Genomic DNA, 23,471 nt, shown 5'->3' on the forward strand with positions numbered 1-23,471 from the left:
AAGGAGAAGGAGAAGGAGAAGGAGAAGGAGAAGGAGAAGGAGAAGGAGAAGGAGAAGGAGAAGGAGAAGGAGAAGGAGAAGGAGAAGGAGAAGGAGAAGGAGAAGGAGAAGGAAGGAGAGGGAAGGAGAGGGAAGGAGAGGGAAGGAGAGGGAAGGAGAGGGAAGGAGAGGAAAGGAGAGGAAAGGAGAGGAAAGGAGAGGAGAGGAAAGGAAAGGAAAGGAAAGGAAAGGAAAGGAAAGGAAAGGAAAGGAAAGGAAAGGAAAGGAAAGGAAAGGAAAGGAAAGGAAAGGAAAGGAAAGGAAAGGAAAGGAAAGGAAAGGAAAGGAAAGGAAAGGAAAGGAAAGGAAAGGAAAGGAAAGGAAAGGAAAGGAAAGGAAAGGAAAGGAAAGGAAAGGAAAGGAAAGGAAAGAGAAAAGGAAAGAAAAGGAAAGAAAAGAAAAGGAAAGAAAAGGAAAGAAAAGGAAAGAAAAGGAAAGAAAAGGAAAGAAAAGGAAAGAAAAGGAAAGAAAAGGAAAGAAAAGAAAAGAAAAGAAAAGAAAAGAAAAGAAAAGAAAAGAAAAGAAAAGAAAAGAAAAGAGCTAGGCTTTCTCATTTAAAATAATTATATTTGAAAAGGGGGAAAACCTGAGCACGGAGCTGTGCACGGTCGGGATTTCGGCTCAGTGCCTGCGCCCGTGGGGAGCGACCTGGTGCCTTCACAGCTGCAAATGGGCTTCAAAATCCGTTTTCTTTTTGTCAAGTGCGGGGGAATGGTTGGCTCTTTTGGGGCGAAAACGGTGGGAAAAAAATCTATCTGGGGCTGGATGTGTAGGTTAAAGGTGGGAGAAGAGATGCAGATTATGGGATATCTCGATTAGAGGTGGGAGATGTGTATATATCGTTGGCTATATCGATTAAAGCAGGGCGACACTGCCCTTGTATGTGTGTGTGTGCGTGTGTGTGTGTGTGTGCGTGTGTCGCGTGTGATGCTCGCATCGCCACCGCATCCCGCCGCCTCAACCCCATTGGTCGGAGCGGCATCGGCGCGGCCTGCTATTGGCTGGCGGTGGCCGCGAGGGGCGGGGCGAGCGGGGAGTAAAAGCGGGCGGGCGGCGGGCAGCGGTTTGAACGGCGGCAGCGCGGCCGAGGAGCTCGGCGGCTCCGCGCACCCCTCGCCGCTGCCGGGAGCCGGCGGGGCGCCGCTGTGCGCCGGAAGATTTCGCCCGGTGCTTGTGACCAGGGTTTCCGCAGGGCTGCTATTTTTATTTTTTTTTTTTTCACCCTCTCTTTTTCTTTTTTTCTTTCTTTTTTTTTTTTTTCCCCTTGTTTTTTTCCCCTTTCATTTTCCCCTACTTTTTAGTTTTGCTTTTTTTTTTTTTTTTTTTATTATTTCTCCTTTCTTGCTAGGGCAGCCCCCCTCCTTCCCCCGCCCCCTCCTCCCTCCCTCTAGGTGTGCCCATCAGAATCACAGTCATAACGAGGGAGGGAGCGACCCGCCTGCCCCCGGCTGCCCCAAGGATGCTGCTGCGGTGCCGCTGGGACTGAGATCGCAGCCGAGGCTCGCTCTGTCTCTCTCCCCTCTTCCTTCCCCGCAGAGGGTGAGGCCCTTCCTCTCGCACTCTTCCTCCTCCTCCTCCTCTCCATGATGCAGGCTCGCTATTCCGTCTCGGACCCCAACGCTTTGGGAGTGGTGCCCTATTTAAGCGAGCAGAACTACTACCGGACGGCGGGGACTTACGGCGGCATGGGCAACCCCATGAGCGTGTATTCAGGCCATGCCGAGCAGTACGCGGCGGGCATGGGGCGATCCTACGGCCCCTACCACCCGCACCAACCCGCCGCCCCCAAGGACCTGGTGAAGCCGCCCTACAGCTACATCGCCCTCATCACTATGGCCATCCAGAACGCCCCCGACAAGAAGATCACGCTCAATGGGATTTACCAGTTCATCATGGACCGTTTCCCCTTCTACCGCGAGAACAAGCAGGGCTGGCAGAACAGCATCCGTCACAACCTGTCTCTCAACGAGTGCTTCGTCAAGGTGCCCCGCGACGACAAGAAGCCGGGCAAGGGCAGCTACTGGACTCTGGACCCCGATTCCTATAACATGTTCGAAAACGGCAGCTTTCTGCGGCGCCGGAGACGCTTCAAAAAGAAGGACGTGTCCAAAGAGAAGGAGGAGGCCCGGGAGCGGCTGCTGAAGGAGCAGCCCAAACCCCCCGGGCTGCCCGGCGCCGACCTCCCCAAGGAAGCTTCTTCTTCGTCCTCTTCCTCCTCGGCCTCCGAGAAAAAAGTGGTGATCAAGAGCGAGACGGCGTCCCCGGAGCTGCCGGTGATCACCAAAGTGGAGACGCTGAGCCCGGGGAGCGGCGGGGGACTCCGGGACAGCCCCCGAAGCGCCGCATCGCCTCCCGCCGCCTCCCCCGAAGGTTCGCTGCCCGAGCAGCACCCGGCCGGCAACGGGCTGCCGGGCTTCAGCGTAGAGAACATCATGACCCTGCGGACATCCCCCGCGGGGGACCTGAGCCCGGTGAGTGCCGCCTCGGGCAGGACGGGGACCGGCATGCCGCTGGTTTACCCCACGTCGGGGCAGCCGTCGGGTTACAGCGCGGCGTGCAGCCAGGCGCTGGACACTAGTGGGAGCTACCACTGCAGCATGCGGGCCATGAGCCTGTACAGCGGCGAGAGGCCGGGCCACATGTGCGTGCCCCCCGCGGCGCTGGAGGAAGGGTTGGCCGAGCATCCCACCGGCGCCCCGTCGCCCCTCGGGGCCCTCAGCCTGCCGTCTGGGCAAGAGGGAGCTTTGGGAGCCGGGCATCCGCACGGAGGAACTGCGGCGGGGCAATCCGCAGCCTCGTGGTACCTCAATCACGGAGCCGAGCTGAGCCACCTGCCCGGTCACACGTTCGGGTCTCAGCAGCAGACTTTCCCTAACGTGCGGGAAATGTTCACGTCGCATCGGTTGGGGATGGAGAGCGAACATCAGGTGAGCAGCAACTCCGCCTGTCAGATTCCCTACAGGTCCGCGCCTTCCCTATATCGGCACGCCTCCCCCTATTCTTACGACTGCACTAAGTACTGATTAGCTCCCCCCCCCCCCCCTCAACCTCCCATCCTTCTCCTAGAGCCATCCGCCAAAAAAAAATAATAATTAAAAAAATTAAAAAAATAATAAAAAAGCAATAAAAAATTAAAAGGAAAAAAAAAAACCAATAGCTAAAAAGAAAAAAAAAAAAGTAGCAATCAGGTGGAATAAAACCGCATCAAACCCTTCAAACCGAGGGGGGAAAAAATAATCAAAGCATCAAACGTAAAGCCTCTCCGTGGAGCTGTGGGACATGGGGGTGCAGATCCCAAGTTGTGTGTCCCATCCTCCCCCCCTCTCCCCTCCCCATTTCGGGCCTCCTGAAATTCTGGGCAAGTAAATCCTACTTGAAAAGGGGATGTGTCCTAAAAGAGAGAGAGAGAAAAAAGAAAAAAGAAAAAAAAAAAAGAATAATTAAAAAAATTATATATATATATATGTCTATGTAAACAAAGTGGCAAATTTTATATGCTAAAGTATAGGGGGGTGTCGGAAAAAAATAAGTTATGGACCAATATCACAACGACCATTTATACAATTTTTTTTTTTTTAAAGAAGTATATAAATATATATATATATAAATATATGTCCTGGGTATTTTTTAAAGTTCTCTGTTGTGCTGTAAAAAATGTGTGGATTTCTAATCAGGCTGATTTTTTTTCAGAGCCATTAATATAATATTTAAAGTTGAGTTCACTGGATTATTTTTTGTCTCGCCCGATGATTTCTGACTTCCAAATTGATGACGAGTGAGTTTCTCTTCTTCTCCTTCCGTGTACAATTATGCCATAGAGTTTCTTTCATTTTAGAGCTGTTCTTTGAGCAAGACGAGGAAATAATTTATTATTATTATTATTATTATTTTGCTAGTGGATTTTTGAAAGGAAAACAAACAAACAAACAAACTAAGCACCAAAGTATCTGATACTTCCTTTCTTTTTAATTATTATTATTATTATTTACGACGCGTGATGTTTTTGTATAATAGATCTCACCTTGACCGTTCCTAAGGACTGTTTTGCTTTAATCTGCTTCGAAGTTCGTTTGTCTTTATGTGGTCTTCATTGTTGTACTTACCTTAAAATAAACCCGTGCTGTTTTGTTCTGCTCCAAGTCTGGCGCTCTGTGTGTGCGTCCGTGCTTAATGCAACCATTTCCCTCCACCTTTCCTTCGTGCGACGCTCGTTGTTTTTAAAACCAAGTCGTTTTTCCTGCAGCCGAAATGGTTGATTAGGGTTTATTTCTCGGAGAAGGGTTTCATTCAGGCTTGAGGCTGATGCTGGGCGGCCGCTCTATCCCAAATCTCTGCCCTTGGCCTCCAAAGGGGAGAAGGGAGCAAAAGAGGGGTGGGGGTGGGAGGGGTGGGGGGTTCTGCTGCCGCCTTCCCTCCTGCCCTATCCTTGCAAGCTCTGCTTCGCTGCGGTGCCCGCACTGAGAGCTTTACCAAGCGAAAGCAAAACCCCGTTTTAAAAGCAGCCCGAAGCGAGAGCTGGGAGCTATCGCTTAAACCTCCGAATCTCAAAATAACTCGGAAAGTCCACGCGTAGGGACCGTTTAACAGCTTTTTAATCCCCTCCCGCGTGGGTATCTGCCTGCTTTCAGCCTCCCCTCCATCCCCCTGAGCTGCTGCGCTCACTGACAGACGTTCCCCAAACCGACGTGAACCTGTTAAAGCTGCTTTCCCCCCCCCCCCCCCCCTCCCAAAACGCAGGGACGCAGCAGCGTTAAGGCTGAAGGTGCCGGGGGAGCCTGGAGGAGGGAAAAGCTCCCCTTATTCAAGAGATTTCCATGCCCGGCTCCTTTCCCCGCTGCCGGCACAGCGAAGGGGCTCCGCGGTTCAGCCCCGACGTGACCCGAGGGCACCTCCCGGCCGTATCCATTCCGCAGCCCCATCTCCTCTGTCGCTGTACCGGAGCTAAAGGAACCGTTCCGTTCGCGTTGGCCTTTAGAAATCGATGACATGAATTGCTTTTGATCGCTGACGTTTGGCACGCGCTAGAAATCTGGCAAAAAGCACTGAAACTCTCGGTTTAAGTGAGGAAAAAAATGCCCGACACTCGATCTGTATTTTAAGGAACATTCTTGTAAATCTCTTGCCATTTTTTTTTTTTCTTTCCTGGCTCTGAGTGGATGATTTATTTTTTTTTCTTTTTTCTTCTCTCTTTTTCCCCAACTTTTTTTTTTTTTCTTCTTCCCCCAACAAAATCCAAAACGCTGTTTTAAATATAATAAAAGGGGTAAGAGCATTCATTGCCCCAGTTCCAATTCCTTTCTCCCTCCCCAGAGCTGGGGAATTCCTGGCCGGTGTCTCTGCCACCTCTTTCTCCCCCCCTTCCCCCTTGTCCTGGGGGACACAGCACGGCTGGGAGGGGGGGAGTTGGGGTGGTATTTCTCCTGATACCAGCAGTACCCACAGGGAGAGCTTGGGATAGATGTAAAGAAGGGGACAAAGCGCTTCTTGGTGGGGTCTGAGCTGTTCCCAAAGCCTCTCCTCGCACTGCTCTGCTGCCAGCTAAGGATGGCTGGGTTTCAGCCGCTTGGCACAAAAAGAAAAGCCCTCTGTGAGGTGCTGAGAGCAGCGTAGGACCGGGAGCTTTCCTCCTGCAGGATCAGGCCGTTCTCTCATCCTAAATCCAGGAACAGCACCCGGGACAGGATGGCCTCGCAAGCCTTCCCCCTTGAGGGTGCAGAGCTCTCTTGGCAGTGCCCATCCCTCTGTCCCAAATGGGCTCAGACCTCACAGATACGTCTCACTCGCTCCTTCTCGCCGAGCCTTTCTGAGGAATTCTTTTGGGGGCTCGTTTTGCAGGCGAGGTGAGAGCCGAGTGCGTGCTGCAGGGGTGATTTTGAGCCCGATTTCAAAGCTGTGACACAGGGTTCGATAACGCGATAGGTTTTGTCGTGACAGGTGACGGCTGGGGCAGAGAGGGAGGAAGAAAGCCAGGAGGAAAGCACAGGGCAACTCCTTACAGGCAGCCCCGTCCCCTCGAGCCGGCCATGATGCGTCTATTTCCACCCCAGATAATCCCTCCACCGCGTCCCTTTTCCAGGCTCAGCCAACCCTCCCAGCCCTTAGGACAACTTCTGCAGCTGAACGCCTCCCCCCCAGACCCCCCTTAGCAGGTCAGAACGGCCAAGCTCTGCCCCAGCGGGGCCGCCTGAAGCTGAAGGATGCACCGGGATGAGGCCCAGCGCGGTTCCAGGCAGCGGATGAAGCTGGTGGATGGGTTTTTCTTGCTACATTGCCATCAAACTATGGTTTTGCAAACCTGTCTGAGAGCCCAGACAGCTCTGTGGTTCGGGAGGGGAAGGGCCGGCGGGTTCGCAGCTCGTTCCCGCACCACTGCTGGGAATTTCCCTGCATTGACAGACCCAGGGAATGTATCCCTGGTGCTGCGGGACCCGTGTAAAACTTTTTCCCCTTAGGAAAACCCCCTGCCTCTCCACAACCCCGGGGCAGAGAGCTGTCTGCTCCCTCTGAGCCATCCTACACCTCCTAAAGATCAGCAGTGCTCTGTGGGAAGGAGATTTTGGGGCAAGGCTGCTTGCTTTTCTGTCACTTCGGAGAGGATTTTGCAGAAAATTCATACCAAGCATTGAGGAGCCAGGGGAGAACTAAAAATAGTCCTAAGCCCCTTGCCGGCATTGAGAGATTGTAAAGCACTGTGCACGGTGGCTCAGGGTGATGGGTGGGCATTTCCAAGTGGCTTGGGGTCATTCTCAATGGTCAGCTGGGGATGAGAAAGCCCCTTCTGAAGCAGCTCCTTCGAGAGCTGGATGGACCCGGGCACTGTGGCGAGGAGGGCTGTGGCTGCAGAGGGAAGTGCTGATTTACACCCCTGCTTCAGGTTGAGTTACGGAGGGAGTGGGGAGCCTTGATTTACCCCTCTCTCCTCCTGGGATCCTCGGGTGGGATTGCTCCTCTCTGCTGCTTTAAAAGGGGACAGTCAGCTGGAGAGGAGGGGAAAAACATCCAGGAGTGCCTCTGTCGCCGGATCCGCATTTCTTACATTCAGAGAAAGAGCTACAACAACAACAACAACAATGACTACAACGTTCCCTCCCCCCCCCGGGCTCACTCTCATCCTCTCCCTTCCCCGGCCACCCCAATGCCTGTGCACATAACGCAGAGATGCTGCCGGCAGGAGACAGACGCGCATGGGTTGGGAAGAAGACAGAAAAGCCTCATCCCCGCCTCCAAGGATTTCCTACCGCAAAGAGGGGGAGAAGAGAGGGGGGAGAGAAAAGGAGGAAGCAACAATTTTACTGGGGGAGGGAGCTCGGGGAAGCCCTTGTGTCAGTCCCCTGCCATACGCACGAGTATTTACTGTTTCAATAATCTGCCTTTGGAGTGTTCCAGGAGCGGGGTGTCCCTGAAGTGGGGCTGTGCGGGGGGATCCTGCTGCCCTGTCAATGCATTGAGAAGGTGAGGGCAGCCGGGCTCTGCCCCATCCCTCCCCAATGAAGATGCTACCGAGGGGAGGGGCTGCCCAGGAATGCCGACCCCCAACGTTCAGACAAAGGGCTCTCTCCACTCCAATCCCTCCTTCTGCTTTGATTTATTTGGGGTTTGCATGGATGGCATGCCTGATGGTGTGTGTTACCGGCAAAGGAGGAGTGAGCAGAGTGGGATGGTCCCTCCCTATCCTGTCCTGGGACGAGTCAGTGAACGGGGACGGTCCCCATCCCCTTATCAAGGAGCCACCTCCTTCTCCAGCCCTGTGTTTCTCAGGCTCGTTTGCAGCGTCTCAGCCTCCGTCCGTGCTTCATAGCTCTTTAAAAAAATAATAAATCAAAGGGAGGTGTCGTTAATCAATCATTTGCGGCTCCATGTGAATCCCGCTCGCTTTTACCTGTGGATTAAACCCCTTCGCCTGCTCCATGTCTCGGGAAATGGCATAAACAGATGGGAAACCCGACGGGCTGAGAGATCCTGCATGGTGGGTTGGAGGGAGGGCTGGCTGAGCTCTGCTTTTACTTCCTCACCCACCATGAAGAAGTCCCACCATAGCTGCTATAAGCAGGCGAGGAGCTGCGTGTGGGGGTTTATTTCCCTTTGAAGCCATTCCCAAGGAAGAGATGTTTCCTGATTCAGGTCTTACTTCTCTCCTTAAACAACCAGGGAACAGGCATCTGTCAAGCTGCTTCTACTGAGCATCTCCTGTTCACCTCTTGCTTCATTTCTACAGCCTTCTAACAGGGGACATCCTCACATCCCATCTCTATCCCACCCCCATCCCATCGCTATTGTATCCCCGTCCCTACTGTATCCCCCTCCACATCCCATTCCCATTCCCATTCCCATTCCCATTCCCATTCCCATTCCCATTCCCATTCCCATTCCCATTCCCATCCCCATCCCATCCCATCCCATCCCATCCCATCCCCATCCCATTCCCATCCCCATCCCCATCCCCATCCCCATCCCCATCCCCATCCCCATCCCCATCCCCATCCCCATCCCTGTCTGTCTTCCTCTTCCCTCCCCCGAAGGAATGATGCTTTAATTAACACAGGGAGCCTGGGGAAACAGCTGACACCTCCAACTGCATCAGAATCCCTCAGGGCCTCAGATTAAAGCTGTTACATCAGCAAATTAAATAATAATAATAATAAAAATAATAATAATAAGCCAACAACAGAAAACACAGACTCAAACCTAGACATTTATACAGAAAAAGAGCATCACAAATTCCTAATGTAAGCACCGGCCAGCTGTGTGCACTTGTAAAGTTGTTATAATCCCCCTCCTTGTTATAAACAGGAAAGTACATAATATAAAGCAACAGGCCCGCATTCACAAATACTGATCCTCCTCCCCCTCCTGCCGAGCTCCCCCCTCACCCTCCCTCCCCCCCCAGCCTTCTGCAGCCATTGGGGACTGCGGGGCTCAGCCTTACGCACCTGCCCCCCCCTCCCTTCCCCCCAGCAAACAACGACCACAGAATCCTTTTTTCCTCCCTCCCCATCAGCAGCTCCGTTTTCCCCCCTCCTCGATCCCTTTTCCTCCCTTTCTCCCCTTCCGTTTATTTCTCCTTTTATTTATTTTTTTGTTGTTTCGCGGCCCCGTTTTCCTCCGAGGATCCTCTCCCTCTCCTCCCCGAGCTCCAGCAGTGCACATCCTGCTCTGCTGTGTGTGCTTACAGCGTCAAAGGGTGGACGTGATATTTCAAACATCAGATCAGTGCGTTTATATATTGGGTGCCCGGAAATTTTTCCAAATAAACACAGCTTGATTCGACTTGGGTGGGCAGACTTATCAACAGACTAATTCTATAAACAAATGAAGGAATAACCCGGAGACCATTGGCTGGTACCAGCGAGACACGTGGAGTGAGCTCGGAGTTTTGTAGCAATGAAATTTTAATTAATGTGGGTGGGCTGAGAACACAAACGACTGTTTATCAGAGACAATTTATTTTCCAGTGCTAAGTCAACATATAATAGCAAACTTACAACAATTATTTAACTTTTTTTTTTTCCCCCCCTCCTTTTTTTTTTTTTTTTTTTTTTTTCTTTTTTTTTTTAAAAGCTATGAAGCGGGGACAGAGGCAGAGCGAGCTCGGGGCTGGGCTGGGATCTGAGCTCGCACAAACCTCTCCCCGGCAGACTCATCCCTCCTGGGGGGAAGAGTCGGAGCCCCGAGCCTGCCGGCCATGAGTCACCTCTACAGCCCCCACCTCTCCCCTATGGGCTCTCCGTCCATGCTGTACCTTCCTGCCGCTCTGGGCTTTGCCCCCAGCAGCGCGATCACCCGGCAGGACCCTCCTCAGAAACCCCCCTACAGCTACATCGCCCTCATCGCCATGGCCATCAAAGAGGCTCCGGAGCAGAAGGTGACCCTCAGCGGTATCTATCAGTTCATCATGGACCGCTTCCCTTTTTACCACGACAACAAGCAGGGCTGGCAGAACAGCATCCGCCACAACCTCTCCCTCAACGATTGCTTCGTCAAAGTGCCCCGGGAGAAGGGCCGGCCGGGGAAAGGCAGTTACTGGACCCTGGATCCGCGCTGCTTGGACATGTTCGAGAACGGTAACTATCGCCGGAGGAAGAGGAAGCCCAAAGCTTCGGGGCCGCCGGAGGTTCGCAGCGGTTCGGCTCCTCCCGACGGCGGCCGCCCCGACGAACCCAAGCGGGCCAAAGGGAGCGAGACGGGGCAGAGCCCGGCGGGGGATTCGGCCGATGAGGGGGTTGCGAAGCCGGCAGCGGGGCGGGAGGGAGGAGATGCTGTCCCCGGGTGCCTGGATCGAGGCGGTGCCGCCGCTCCCCGACCCCCCGACGGCCCGGGGGGTCCGCCCGCCGCCGGTGCTGGGCACAAGAGGGGCCGGAGCTTCAGCATCGAGAGCATCCTAGCCCAGGGGCTGCGGCAGAACCCCCCCGGGGCCGCCCCCAAGTCCCGGGAGAGCCCCGTCGGTTCGCTGGTGGCCAGCGGAGGCTTCGGTTCGGCCCTCAATGCTTCCCTCATGCTAGACTCCCAGGTGCACGGGAGGCTCTACCACATCGGCATTCCTTTCCTCTCCTGCTTCCCTTTCCACTTCTCTGAGGCGGTATTTAATTTCCAGTAGTTGCCCCCATTATGATATGTGTCCTCCGCTCCCCCCCCTCCTCCCCGTTCTGCTCGCTGAGAAGGGAGAACCCGGACTCGGACCTCACCACGCGGGTAGGGACCTAAAAGCAATGCTAAAGGTTACTCAGGATTTCAGGGCATTCTCAAGGCACCTCTCACTGCAAAGCTCTCTTTTGTCATTGCCTCATCCTCTGCCACATCGATTGAAAGGTAAACCGGATTTTTCTCACATCACAGAGAGGGGCAGCTGAAGGGGGAGGGGGGGGGGGGTCATGCTGGCCTCTAAGCCCTGCTAGGTTTGCTCTGCAGCTTTAACCTTTGCATCCAGCAAGATCCTCAGCTCCGCTTTCTGCAAAGTCCTTCCGCTCTCCAATTTTCTTTATTTTTAATTTTTCCTTTTGGAAACCAAATCTGTCCTTCTTCTCTCTTGGAAAAGAGACTGAGACTTGTTTTGCTGTTCATATTCTGCTTGAGATCAGCCCAGTCCTCCAAGAAGGGGAACCAGAGCTGGAACAGGGGCAAACAAAAGAACTCAGGCTCATCCTTCACAGCTCTGCTTGCTTTGACTCAGCACTGTACAGAATTCAAGCTGGTTCCCTGCCCATCACTGTCCTTCTCAAGTACTGCCACAGCGCTTCCGCCTCTCTGTTGTGACTGTGGAGAGAGGGATGGCTGAGCAAACATGTCTGGAAGAAGAAGTGCTTTCCACGTGTTGCTGGGATCAGTTGCTTCTGACCAAAAAAGACTGGGCTGCCAAGGCTGATTTTGGCATTTTGGAGTGTTAACAACCCAGAAATGAAACAGAGAACAACAACCAAAACAAAACCAACAAACAGAAAACAAAAGACTTCAGCTGCGTTTCTCAAACTTTTCATATATATTTTTTTCTTCAAGAGGGAAAAATCAAGGCTCCTTAGAAGCGAGCAGGAATATTTCTTTCTGTTTTTATTTTTATTTTTCCCATAATAGAGGCTTTTTGTATATTAATGGATAAATGCCCTTTTGGAAGAAAAAAAAATAATCTATATTCTCTTTTTTTTTTTTTTCATTATGAAAATATCCAATAAAAGTATTTTGTCCAGGATTGTGGCTGTGTGTGGTCAAAGTCACCTTGTATTGTGCAGCAGTGGGCTGAGGACTGAGCCCCATGCCTGGCTTTGATGCACTGCTGCCATCATCCCAGTGCCAATATCCTGAAGAGAGCATGAAGCACTGCAGAGCCAGGAGGTAAAAGGAGATAAAAGATATAAAAAAAAAACAGGGGAAACGATCCATTTGTTGCGACTGAGGTGCTGCTTCCCAAAATGATTCTGTTCTTCTCTCTCCTACCTCTATCCCATCCCTTCTTGTTACAGAAGCCTCCCCTTAAGTTAACCCCTGGATTGTTGGAAATCTGGGGTCCTCAGGTGAGCTGTGATTCAGCTTTCATAGAGGATGGCTGCACTGTGCACCTCATCATCCTGCCCTGACCTTTGCACTGGGAGCTCAGGGGTTCCATTCAACATGAAGCAAAAAGCTCTCGGCTGGGGGAGTGCAGAAAACCCTTGTGGAGTTTCCCAAAAGAAAGATGCTCACACATGGATCCAGGAGCAGAAGCAGCTATGGGTTTACCAATTCCTCTCATGAAAAAGAAAAAAGACAATGAGAAAAGGAGAAGAGGAATTTTTATGTAGATTTGCAAGACAGACTTTAAACAAAATCCCTTATTGTGCTGTGCTTCATAGCACATAGAACCATCCTGTTCCTGAACAATTCATATTTAGTTATCGATGGAGTCCATTTCTTAAAGCTATGACACTGAATCAGGAAAGTGAAGTGTCACTGCCCCCTCAGTGCCACTGGTGGGATAATACACAGGGCTGGGAAGGTGCTGAGGGATTATTGCCTCGAACCCCCTTGTCCCTGCAGTGCCTCTCCTGTGTAAGTAGAGATACAGGAGCAAGATAAATAAATGGCAGCCATTTCATGAGATGTGCAAGGTTTGGGGTTGGCATCATATTGTTTTGGAGGCTGGGTGGGAGCATCACCACGGGCAAGAGGAGAGCTGACTTGGTTCTTGCCCAGCAGTGCTTGAGACCTCTGGCCGTCTCTCTGCCCCACAGGCTTGCAGGATTTGCTCACAGTTTGGAGGTAGGGAGGTCAATCCTATCTCCTTCAAGCCTCAAAGCGAGCAGAGATGCTGTGTTGTGGGTGCCCCATCCTTGGAGACACCCAAGGTCAGGCTGGATGTGGCTCTGAGCACCTGATGGAGCTGTAGGTGTTCCTGTTCACTGCAGATGGTTGGACCAGCTGGCCTTTAGGGGTCCCTTCCAACTCAAACCATTCCATGATCCAGGTGCAAAGAGGGAACCATCAGCAGCCATTGCGACCATCCAACCACCTCCACACCAATGCCTTTTAGTACAAAAAAAAGTAAGATCTGAAGGAATAAGACTCAAATCAGACTGCAGCTTGACTTGTATATCTTTCTTTACCCCTTTTTTTTCCCCCCCACAAATGTGCTTTTAGGAGACTTAATCTTTGCAATAGGAATTTGTCTTCTGTGAAGCTTTGCTCTTGGTGACGTTTGGTTTTATGTCTGTTTTGTTGGAGTGGTGTAGGACCAAGCCCAGCTGCAGCAGCTAGGGCATGGTTTTGTTTTCAATCAATCAGGAGACTGTAAAATTAACAGAATTAACATCTGGACAAGGGTGACACAAACTCAGATGAACTCAGCACCCCATAAATACTTCTCAGTGGCAACTTGGAATCAGTTGGGATCAGGCCTTGGGGATAACTTGGAGGGGATGGACAACAAGAGAAAGGCTCATGTTGCCAGCAGGCAGAATGACTAACCACATAAGGCTTCAACACGTCATCTGTTTATATACAGAAGAGCAGAAGCAGTGGTATACTAAAAACAGCCGTGCTTTGGTGCTGAGATGCAAGGGTGTGCATTGATACAGCAGCACCTGGGATTTTTAGGAAGTGAGCATCCTTGGTTGCTCTGCATGCCATGCTCGCCTTGCTGCTCTGCAGTACAAAAAGATGCATTATACAAATACAGAGGGCTTGACAAGCTGCAAATTCTCAGTGCTTTCAGTGTTAATGGTTTCACACCTGTTCCATAACCAAAAAAATAAAACCCAGCTTGCTGCCAAACACAGAGCTGCCACCCAGCACTTAACTCATCCCTGGAATCTTCCCCTCCTGCTTTCCCAGCCTCTTGGGTTTGGCTACAAACACAAGGCTGAAACACGGTGAAGGAAAAGTAGAAAATAGCCCATGATGAAGCACAAACAGCACAGCACTTGTGTGGGCGATGGATGTGCCTTTCCGTTCTGCTGGGGAGGACTGACCTCTCCCAACTGAGAGAGGTTTCGTGTTGCCCATGTTAACCCGTTGGAGCTCACAGCCTCTGAATGTGGCTTTCTTACAATGGGAACTGACAGTTTTGTGTAGCAGTCTATTAAGACACATTAGGAAGTTCATTTCTCATAAGTGGGGCTTTCAGTCTGTAAACTCACTCTGTGTGGGCTCTCTTAAGTTGGTTCCATTGCATATATACATATATATATAAAACAAATCTAACATGTATACACATACAGAAACCACGTTGGAGACTCATCACTCAAAGCACATGACCATCAGTGGCTGATATCGAGGTGCCATAACCCAAAGAGACTTGGTGACCATTTCTATTTCTTTTTTTTCCCAGTCCTTCCTCCTTTCACCCTTTCCCAAGGAGAGAGACCCCCCTTTCACACCAAAAAAACCACAGCCCTCCAGCTAATTGCTCTTAAGTCCACTGTGACGAGCTATTGATCCCAGAAACAAGGGTATGTGCTAAGTTGGTTCACTGCCCCACACACCCCAAAGCCCAGCTCTCCTGGAAGATGGGATTTGGGACACTAAACAGATCGCATATTTGATTTTCAGTGCAAGACTATGAAGACAAGATCACAGAATGAGAGAAGTTACAGATGGAAAAGGTCTACGAGGTTATGCAATCCATCAGTCTGGACATTGCATAATTGCTCCCTGCAGTATATTTTTAGTGCTTTATCCAGACAAATCATTAAGTGCTTTAAAACGAGCCGGATTCCTCAAATGCGATGCGTGCTAAATCACAGCTGATTTCACAGTGTCTCATAAGACTTCAGAAGAAAGTTTTGTGTGGTCAAGGAGAAGAGAACCGACTCTTCCAAAAATAAATACTGACCCGATCCGGTATTCCTTACAGGAATCTTTCTCAAATTGGATGAATTAGACCTCTTAAAACCTCATTTTCAGATTACCCTGCATAATAACCTTATTACTTATTCAGATGTCCGCTGAGTCCAAAGTAGAACACAGTTAACGTTCATGTGAACGCCATTTGTTTTAAGCCAACTTCAAAAGCCAGTTCGGTAAAGCGTAAAGAATGTTTATTTAAAATGCAGTTGCTAAATTTAGCATGAGCTTGGTTAGCCTAAATCTTAGCGACATTTTTAGAGAGCACATTGCAAATCAGGAATGCAGGGAGAAATAAATAAACTTTCCCACATTTTTGGAAATCGAGTAAGAATTTGCAAGTTATTTCTTGCATGGGTAATTTCCATGGGTTGGAAAACGTTATGACTAATGCAAATTTCCTGCTTAAAATGGCTTATAAAATACAATGATAATAATTTTCATTGTAATTTAACTTCAAGCCAGGCTCCCTCAAGGAGGAAACAACGACAGCAGTCAGCTTTTGTTATTAAAATTACACAGGGAATTAACGTGAATCACTATTTACTCAAGCTCTTTGCAAAGCAACAAAATCTCAGTGGAGCTGCAGTTGGCTCTGAGCCATCCCAATCCTCTGCAAGGGAAACTGTGTGCTTGAACAGGGTCCACTAATTAACAGAGTAGAAACGTAGAATCATTCGAGTTGGAAGGGACTTATAAAGGTCATCTGGTTCAATTGCCCTGCAGTGAATGGGGACATCTACTCTGGTGACATCCTGGTTGGGTTTGATGCCAACCTACCCATGGTGGGTGCTCAGCTTTGTTGGGTGTTCACCTGAGCATGGTGCACGGGACCAGAAGCGTATTAGTTCACACGAGCTCTTGTCTGCAATCCTGTGATGGCAAAATAGAGCACCTGGAGCTGTCTGATGGCCTAATTTATGTTGCTGTGATTTAATTGAGCTGTGTGGGATTTGAAGTAGGAGACAAAGCAGACTAATGGGGAAGCACAGCCTTCAGTCCATTAGACAGAAGACGTTTCAAGTTTTTCCCTTCCTTTCTTCCAACAGCTCCTTCCTGAGTTTACCTGGGGCAAAGGGGCACTTCTGAGCCATCTTCGAGTTATGTGACACCACCTTAGAACAATGAATAAGCAGGGCAGGTGAACAGACTTGAGATGACAAGGAGTAAAATTGTCTTTTTTTGAGGGCTCAGTATCAGAGGGTTGGAGCATTATTTCATAGAATGGTTTGAGTTGGAAGTGACCTTTAAAGGCCATGTGGTCCAATTCCCCTGCGATGAATGGGGACATCTACAGCTCCATCTGAATTCCATCTTTCTTCTCCATCTTATTCCCCAAAGAATACCCATCTCTCACAAGCTGGGAGGAAATTACTAGTGGTGAAATAACAGAAGAAAGCCAATCTTTTTCCCCCAAAACAGGGCTTCACCTCTCTCTTTAGCCAACCTGCATCACCTACACTGTGGTGCAAAATGCCCCAACTCAGCTTCTGTGTTTTGACTCAGCATCAAGTTCCATGTGCAAATCCATCCTCACAACCACCTAGGAGCTCCCTCAACTCCCTCAACATATGAAAGCTGGAGAGAGGTGGAGCCCTTAATTCTTCATTACCTATCTTCAACTGCATACTAAGATGCTGTTTTCATTACAAAAGCAATATGTAATAATAGTTGTTAAAATAATTGTGTTTCTGTTTTTACATCTGTAAAGATTAAGTTAAACAGTATGAAGCCCATTAAACTATTTCATGTCATGCTGCCATAAATTTCCTCCATTCCCATTGCTACTATTATTCCAGAGTAAACTCTGAGATCAAGCTGCTGCCACAGAGAGTTATTTATAGGAGCTCATTCATCAATAAAAACTTCAAAAGAAATCTGTTACTCTTCTATTGGGAAGCCAAAGAAAACTAACATAAAGACAACCCTGTTAGGAAACAAAGCTAAAGAGACCACAAGAAATTTAGTTAAGGAAAATCCTGATTTCTAACAAATACCGTGCAAGGAAGGGAAGAAAAAAACCCAAAACAAAACAAAACAAAAAAAAAGGACTGTTGGCAACATGAATCCTTTTAAGTTGCTTCGTTCTCATTGGATGGTTAGAATAAACTGTTAAACTGTTGTATTTGTGCTGGCTCGGCCCCCTTATTAGACTTCATGTGATGGATTTGTGATCTTGCAGTTTGTAAGAAGCTCTTCATGTCCTGTGAAATAGGGCCGTCCTTCCACTTGTCCTGGCTGCTCTACGGCCATCCATCAGCATGGCAAGAAGCTGAGTAGGCAATTGGGCAAGAAGCTGAGCAGGCAGCTGATGACGTCTGCCTCCTTAAAGGTGGATACACAGAGTAGTGAGAGGTTAGATTTTGACATCCTTGTTCCTCCTTATTGTGCCTCGTTCTGCGTGTTTAAGCCGTGCAGCATCGCCTCCAGCAACAGTGATAAAGGAAGTTATGCAGAATGTAGAAGGTTATGTGCTTTTATGTGCTTCCCTGTTCCAGCACTGGTCATTGCAGAACCACTCAGAGCTGTTTCAGAACTGTTTGAAGCCATGTCACATTTCAGCGTTTTTCATTTCTATCATAGCATTTTCCCATTGTTGGAAAAAAAAATCCTTCTCCATTCTGTTCCTGCTTCACTCAGAGCTCCGTGAGTGAGATCCTGCTGGGGATCTTTGTAGGGACATTGGTTCGATGATCAGCCAGATCCTTCCATGATAACAGCATCCTCAAACACCACAGCACAGAGATTGGGATTCTGCTTCGCAGAGACCTCTTTAGATATCCATCTTTACTCACAGACCCCTAATCAGGGTACTTAGCATGGATTTCATCACTAACCAATCACTAACCAACACTAACCATCAGCTCACTCAGCACCTGACCTAGAACTGTCACAGTGATTTTCCAGAAGAGAAAAACCCCATTCAGAGAACGTCTTCCAACCACCATAAGCCAAGATGAAAGGTAGGAGGGATCACCCTTTGATTATACGTGGAGGAGCTGGATGACCAGCTGAGATGTGCTCTGTGCATTGCAGAATTGAGAGGTGAAATCCATTTGGAGCAGATTTCTTCTTTCAGATCAGCTATCAGCTTGCTTGGCAGACACCTAAAACCCTTTAGCCTAAATGGAAACTTATCTAAGCTTGTCCACAAAGCTCCTCCTATTTTTCTTATAAGTCATTCTGGTTTGGGTTTTGTTGCAGAGGAGGTAAGATATCATGATTTTCCTTCTTCTGAGAACTTAGTCCAGGGAGTCCCAAGTGCATCACAAGTGATATGAGTTAGAAATAGCCCAGCAGTTTCCTTCCCAAACACAGGAAAGGAATCTGAGAATATGCCGAGTTGGAATGGACCCATAAGAATCACTGAATCCAACTCCTGGATCCACACAGAACCACCCAAAAATCAGAAATGTGCAAAGACTCGTAAAGGGCCCATGAATGGCCCCAATGAATCTCTTCTCTTACGAACATTGGAAAGCATTACCTTTGCTTTTTGTCCAGCATATGCTTTGCTGCACCTTGAATGGAGGTTTCCAGTTTTACACTGATATAATTTGCAATGCAAGAAGTTGGAGGGCCGTGTCAGTCATGCTGACATCCCAGTTATGCCAACAAGAAAAGTTTTTATATGTTGCTGCAGCTTATATTTGAATTGGTCTAAATCACGTGGACTCAGTGATCATTAATAAACATGAAATGTCTCTGTATACAAACCAGATTAATTCCAATTTAACTGTACCTACTGTTAAATATAATTGCTTTGTTATGAAAAGGGCAGAGAAAGGCCCTTAATTGTTGTGTCTGGTTTCAGATTAGACTCTACATTAACTCCAAGTAACAATAACAATTGTGGTCCGCTTCTTATGGAGTATTTTTCATTGATTTCTCCTAAAGTGCTTTGCAGGGAAGGTCAGTAGAAAGCCCCACTGTAAACATGGGGAAATCTCCTGATTATTTGTTTTGGATAGCTATAGAGGAAATTGCAAATGCTTTCATGGAAAAAAAAAAAAGATCCTTTATTATTATTGTTATTATCCTCTATCTTAAAAGGGGAAAAAAAAAAAAAGCCTGGTGACTCTGATCCTACTCTAAATTATCCTAAAGTAAATTCCTGGCAAATCAAATTAAGCCAGATGACTCTGGATTTAATGGGAACCCATAGCAGCAGGCAAAGTTAAAGCTTAAAACAGGCACCTAGGTGCTCTGCACTCCTTTGCAGCATGATAGGTCTCTTGATTAAACAGTTCTCTTGTGGTTTATTACAGGGATACTTCTGCCTTGAGCATCAGTAGGAAACAGCAGGTCAGATGTTAGGAAAACAGAGCTGGACCAAACTGTAACTGCAGTTTAGATAAAATAAAGAAAATAATTTTGTTTGGAGTGTGAAAAACAATGATGTGGCAAAGCATTCGGAAATACCTCAGTGTGATAAGGTTTGTGTCTGAACAGAGAGCTCACGGCCAGAGCGGGACCCGAGCTGGACTATAAAATCCCATGGGCTGACTCCTTTCACATCCATACATGATTCCCATTGTTGAGCCTTGAAGAAACACCTCTGCACCAAAACCTGCTTGTCCATCTGGCTATAATGACAACTAACAGCATCTCCATGCTCTTCTCCAGTTATTCATTAGGATTTCCATGCTAGGACGTGAGCACTGAGTCTCCAAAAGAGACAGGCTGCTTCCACTCTCACACTCATAGATTCTTGCTGCTTGCTTTAAAAACGATCATCTTTCCTTCCAGTAATAAAATAAATCAACAGGGAAAAGATAGCGGTCAAGCATCTAAAACCAAAATTTCTCCTTGAGAGCACTAAGGTACACAGGAAACATGAAGTACCAACTTTGACACACTTGACAAATATTGAAAGGGAGCTGGGGCTAAAAGGCAACTCCTTGAAGATTTTGGATCATTAAGAAACTACACGAATGGGTTGAAATCCCTGAAAGAAAACTTATCCCGACACTTACTTTGTTGGATTAGAGCCAAGGTTCTGCGTTCGCCTCCCACACTTCTCTCCCAGTAACGATATCTAAGGGAAAAATCCATCCCCACTTATTTCCTAAGGTTGGGAAGGATCTGTGAGCCGATGGACTGGGGATTTCCTTGTGTGCATTTGTGTGTGTGCGCGGCGCTTACAGCAGCATTTGTCATCCCACAAATCCCAAGTCATGTTGCCTCAGCAAGGGTAAAACCAGCAGCTCGTTGTTGGCCCAAAGGATGGCTGTGGGGAGCCAGGCTGGCCTGCACAGACTTTTCCCAATCCTAATGTAGCATTGCGTTGACTAAAAAGTGCTGGGATGCAAAAGGAAGGTCGCAGTTGTGTATAAAGCTCTCCACTGGTGTGAAATATGTATGGCAAGGGTTATACCTTCTGACAATGCCCTCTGCTCTTAGGGCATTTGGGTTGTTTAACCTGGAGAAGACTCCAGGAAGACCTAACGGTGGCCTTTCAAGTATCTAAAGGGGGACTAAAGTTGCCCAAAAATGTGATTGATGTTCATCCCTGGAGACATTCAAGGTCAGGCTGGACAGGACTTGGAGCACCTGATGGAGCTGTAGGTGTCTCTGTTCAACAGGGGGAAGTTGACTAGATGGCCTTTAAGGACCCTTTCAGCTCAAATGATTCTGCGATTCTATGACATGTGCTTGCCCTGGCATTAAAGCTGAAGTCACCAAACCTTGTCCCCGTGCCAACAACCAGATCATGTGGGTCTCCTGGGTGGCCCAAGGGTAGCCTGGCTCTTCTTCATCCAGCTTCAGCACCACAGCAGGCAGAGGAGCTGGGCCCCAAGGGAACGGTCAGGAGGTGACCTTCTGCACCACAGAAACGTCACATGAGACCTACCAAGACCACACGTCTTCCTGCACATCCCCTTGCACAAAGGCTCCAGTGTCCCAACAGTCCAATGACAATTAGGTGACTCAGCTCCTCCGACATGGAGGTACAGCCCTGGCGGGGAGGACCACACTCAGGGAGAGGGCATGGGGAGGTTATTTGGGAAGAGGGATGGAGGTGGTTTGGTGTGGGTGCTCCATGGGGAGGTCCACGTGGAGGGCGGTGGGGCTGAGCTTTCCCATGGCACTCGCAAGTCATCACATGGAATATGACTGTGTACGTCCTGACGTCCAGGCTTTAAAACTCATTTCCAATTAGTTTACTAGAAATAGTCTCCACAGCCCCAGATATGAAATATTCCAGGCTGGTGAGCTAACATCTTGTGCTTGCTACAATCTGCAAACTCCGAATTTCACAGCTGCGGTGAGACAGTATTTAAAATCTCAGAGACAGAAATGGCCCTCTGTAAAGCAGAAATTATAAGTTTTGGCCCCGTCTCTAACCTTTGGAGAGTTGCCCAGCTTCTGACAGCCTGTGATGATGTCTCTGTGGAGGAAATCCTACGTTGAAGAAAAGCATGTTGCTTTCTCCCAAAGTTATATCCTTTCTTTCATTCGGCCACCAGAAAGGACACTCTGTTATCTTGACAGATCCTAAATATTCCCTCCTAATTTTAGGGGAGGCAGATACGGGGACAAAAATTAAGGATTTTTTTTTCAGGAGCCTTATTTATGGCTGAGGATATAAGGGATTTGGATGGAAATAACAATTAAACTCGAGAAAAAATTCACACCACAGGTCATTGCAATCCCAACTTTTCCCCTTATGAACTCAAGCCGAGGAGGTTTTCTTCCCCTTTGTGATTTAGGCTTCGCTAAACTTCTCTGAAAATAGTTCATATATCACAAAGAAGAATTTCCATGGGGAGCATAAATGCATCTGTGGAAAGAAGGGAAAATTTTTCCTTGTCTCTGGGAATGGATGAGAAAGAAAGACAGTTGACGCCAAATATTAATGATGAGTGGAGGAATCCATCCAAGGGAGCGATCTATGGAGAGTACTAAAACTATCCTAAAGTCACAGACATATAAAAATCTGGTACAGAACAATGACTTTTCCACTGATAGAGGCTTAGATTCAAGAAAATATTTAAGCACGTGCTTAAGTCAGTCCCTGTTCAGGATGGCCCTTAAGTGAATTCTTCAGCCTTATTGATGTGTTTTTCAGCTCCATGGATATTGGTTGTAGTTAAGCATGCCTGGAATTAAGACCATGCTTAAGAACTGTCTGGCAGGGAGATGTCTTCCTCTGCTGGGACCATGTAACACAGTTTTCATTTTCTTTGCCCTAGGAAAAGATTTCATTAAATTGAAAGTAGAGGGGAAAACACTGAGGACATTCAGAGCTTGCAGATTTTGATCAGTAGAGAAGGAAGCAAATCAGATCTAAAGGAAACATAAAGCACTGTATTCAAATATTGGTTGATTCAGACACTGATATATGGGCATAGATCTGTCATGTACATGGATATATCTGGACACGTGCAGACGTCCTCGCTTACATCCTGGTGGTGATGGCTGATGATGGAGGGATGTTCTTGTGCCCTTTTGTCTATCCTGGTGATGGGGAAGAAGCAGTCAGCAAATGTGGGAGGTGCTCCTTGCTCTCTCAGGGTTCCTAGGAAGACAGCTCTTGTGTTAGCACTTTGCTGCTTCGTATTGCATGAGATCCTGCTGTTGATGGGCTGGGGTGAGGTGTCAGCCGCAAAGACTCATTTCTGCATGCTGTAACGTGATGCAAGAATTACAAAGCAAAACACACAAGCCTTCCTCAAACAGTTGGATTTGACATAGCTGGGTGAATGGTTTAATTGGGTTATTAACACATCTCCACGTTGACATCAACAGCATTAAGCACTGTGTAAATAGACTGGGGCCAAGCACTCTGCCAAGGTGCTGGAGGCAGGGTGGGAACATTAAAGCAGCACAGAGACTATCTTAAAGAATCACTAATGCTGGAAAAGGTCTTTCAGATCCCCCAGTCCAACCCCTACCATGCCCACTGCACTCTGTGACACATCTCCATGGTTCTGGAACACCCTCAGAGATGGTGACTCCCCCGCATCCCTGTCAGCTGTGCCAACATTGATCACTCTTTCTGAGAATAATTTATTTCCTAATATCCAACTCGATCGTCCCCTGGCACAACATAACAGCCATTACTTCTCTGGATGATCTCGGCGGTCTTTTCCAACCTTGGTGATTTAATGATCTGATTCTCACCTTATAGTTCTCTCTAGTTTCATCCCCAGGAGGTTAGATTGGCTCCACTATGATCACCGCGCTGTCTGCTTCTATATCATCAGTTATCTCTGTTGGGGTTTCTCCAGGTAGAAGCAAAGGGCTCTCTGTCCGCGTGGGGTTTCTGGGCTGCTTTTTGCCCACACGTACAGCACTGTGCCAAGGTCCCATTCCCTCAGTGTGCTTGCCCACCAGCCACCAGAAATATGTGGGAGAAATACCCCCATCCCTCTGTGTGGGGATGAGGCCACCGCAATACAAAACCTCACCCCACGTCCCGAGGGATCGGGGTGGGGGATAAGCGAGACGCTTCAAAGCGTTGCGTAATTGCACTTTCACTCAACTCACACTGCTTTGTTTGCTTAATTTTGAAAGAAATGTCATCCAGCCTCCAGGGACAGGCGAAAGGATCCCTCTCTTGGTGACAAGAGGTAACACAGAGACCGCACTGGGCTGCCTGGGTCCCGGCTGATCTGCTG

The 23,471-nt window shown here is 48.5% G+C and overlaps 2 protein-coding genes across 2 annotated transcripts; both read left to right on the forward strand.

The window, feature by feature from the left end:
* Positions 1 to 1,622: 1,622 nt before the first annotated feature.
* Positions 1,623 to 3,062, forward strand: FOXC2 (forkhead box C2; the record flags this gene model as incomplete). Its single annotated transcript, XM_079541417.1, has 1 exon — positions 1,623 to 3,062. One exon carries the CDS (start codon positions 1,623 to 1,625, stop codon positions 3,060 to 3,062), a length of 1,440 nt encoding a protein of 479 aa, XP_079397543.1.
* A 6,659-nt stretch (positions 3,063 to 9,721) lies between these two features.
* Positions 9,722 to 10,633, forward strand: FOXL1 (forkhead box L1; the record flags this gene model as incomplete). Its single annotated transcript, XM_079541240.1, has 1 exon — positions 9,722 to 10,633. The coding sequence occupies one exon, from the start codon at positions 9,722 to 9,724 to the stop codon at positions 10,631 to 10,633; it is 912 nt and encodes a 303-aa protein (XP_079397366.1).
* Between the last annotated feature and the right edge of the window lie 12,838 nt (positions 10,634 to 23,471).

The sequence above is a fragment of the Tetrao urogallus genome (assembly GCF_951394365.1).
Source record: "Tetrao urogallus genome assembly, chromosome: 12".
Classification (NCBI taxonomy): Eukaryota; Metazoa; Chordata; class Aves; order Galliformes; family Phasianidae; genus Tetrao; species Tetrao urogallus.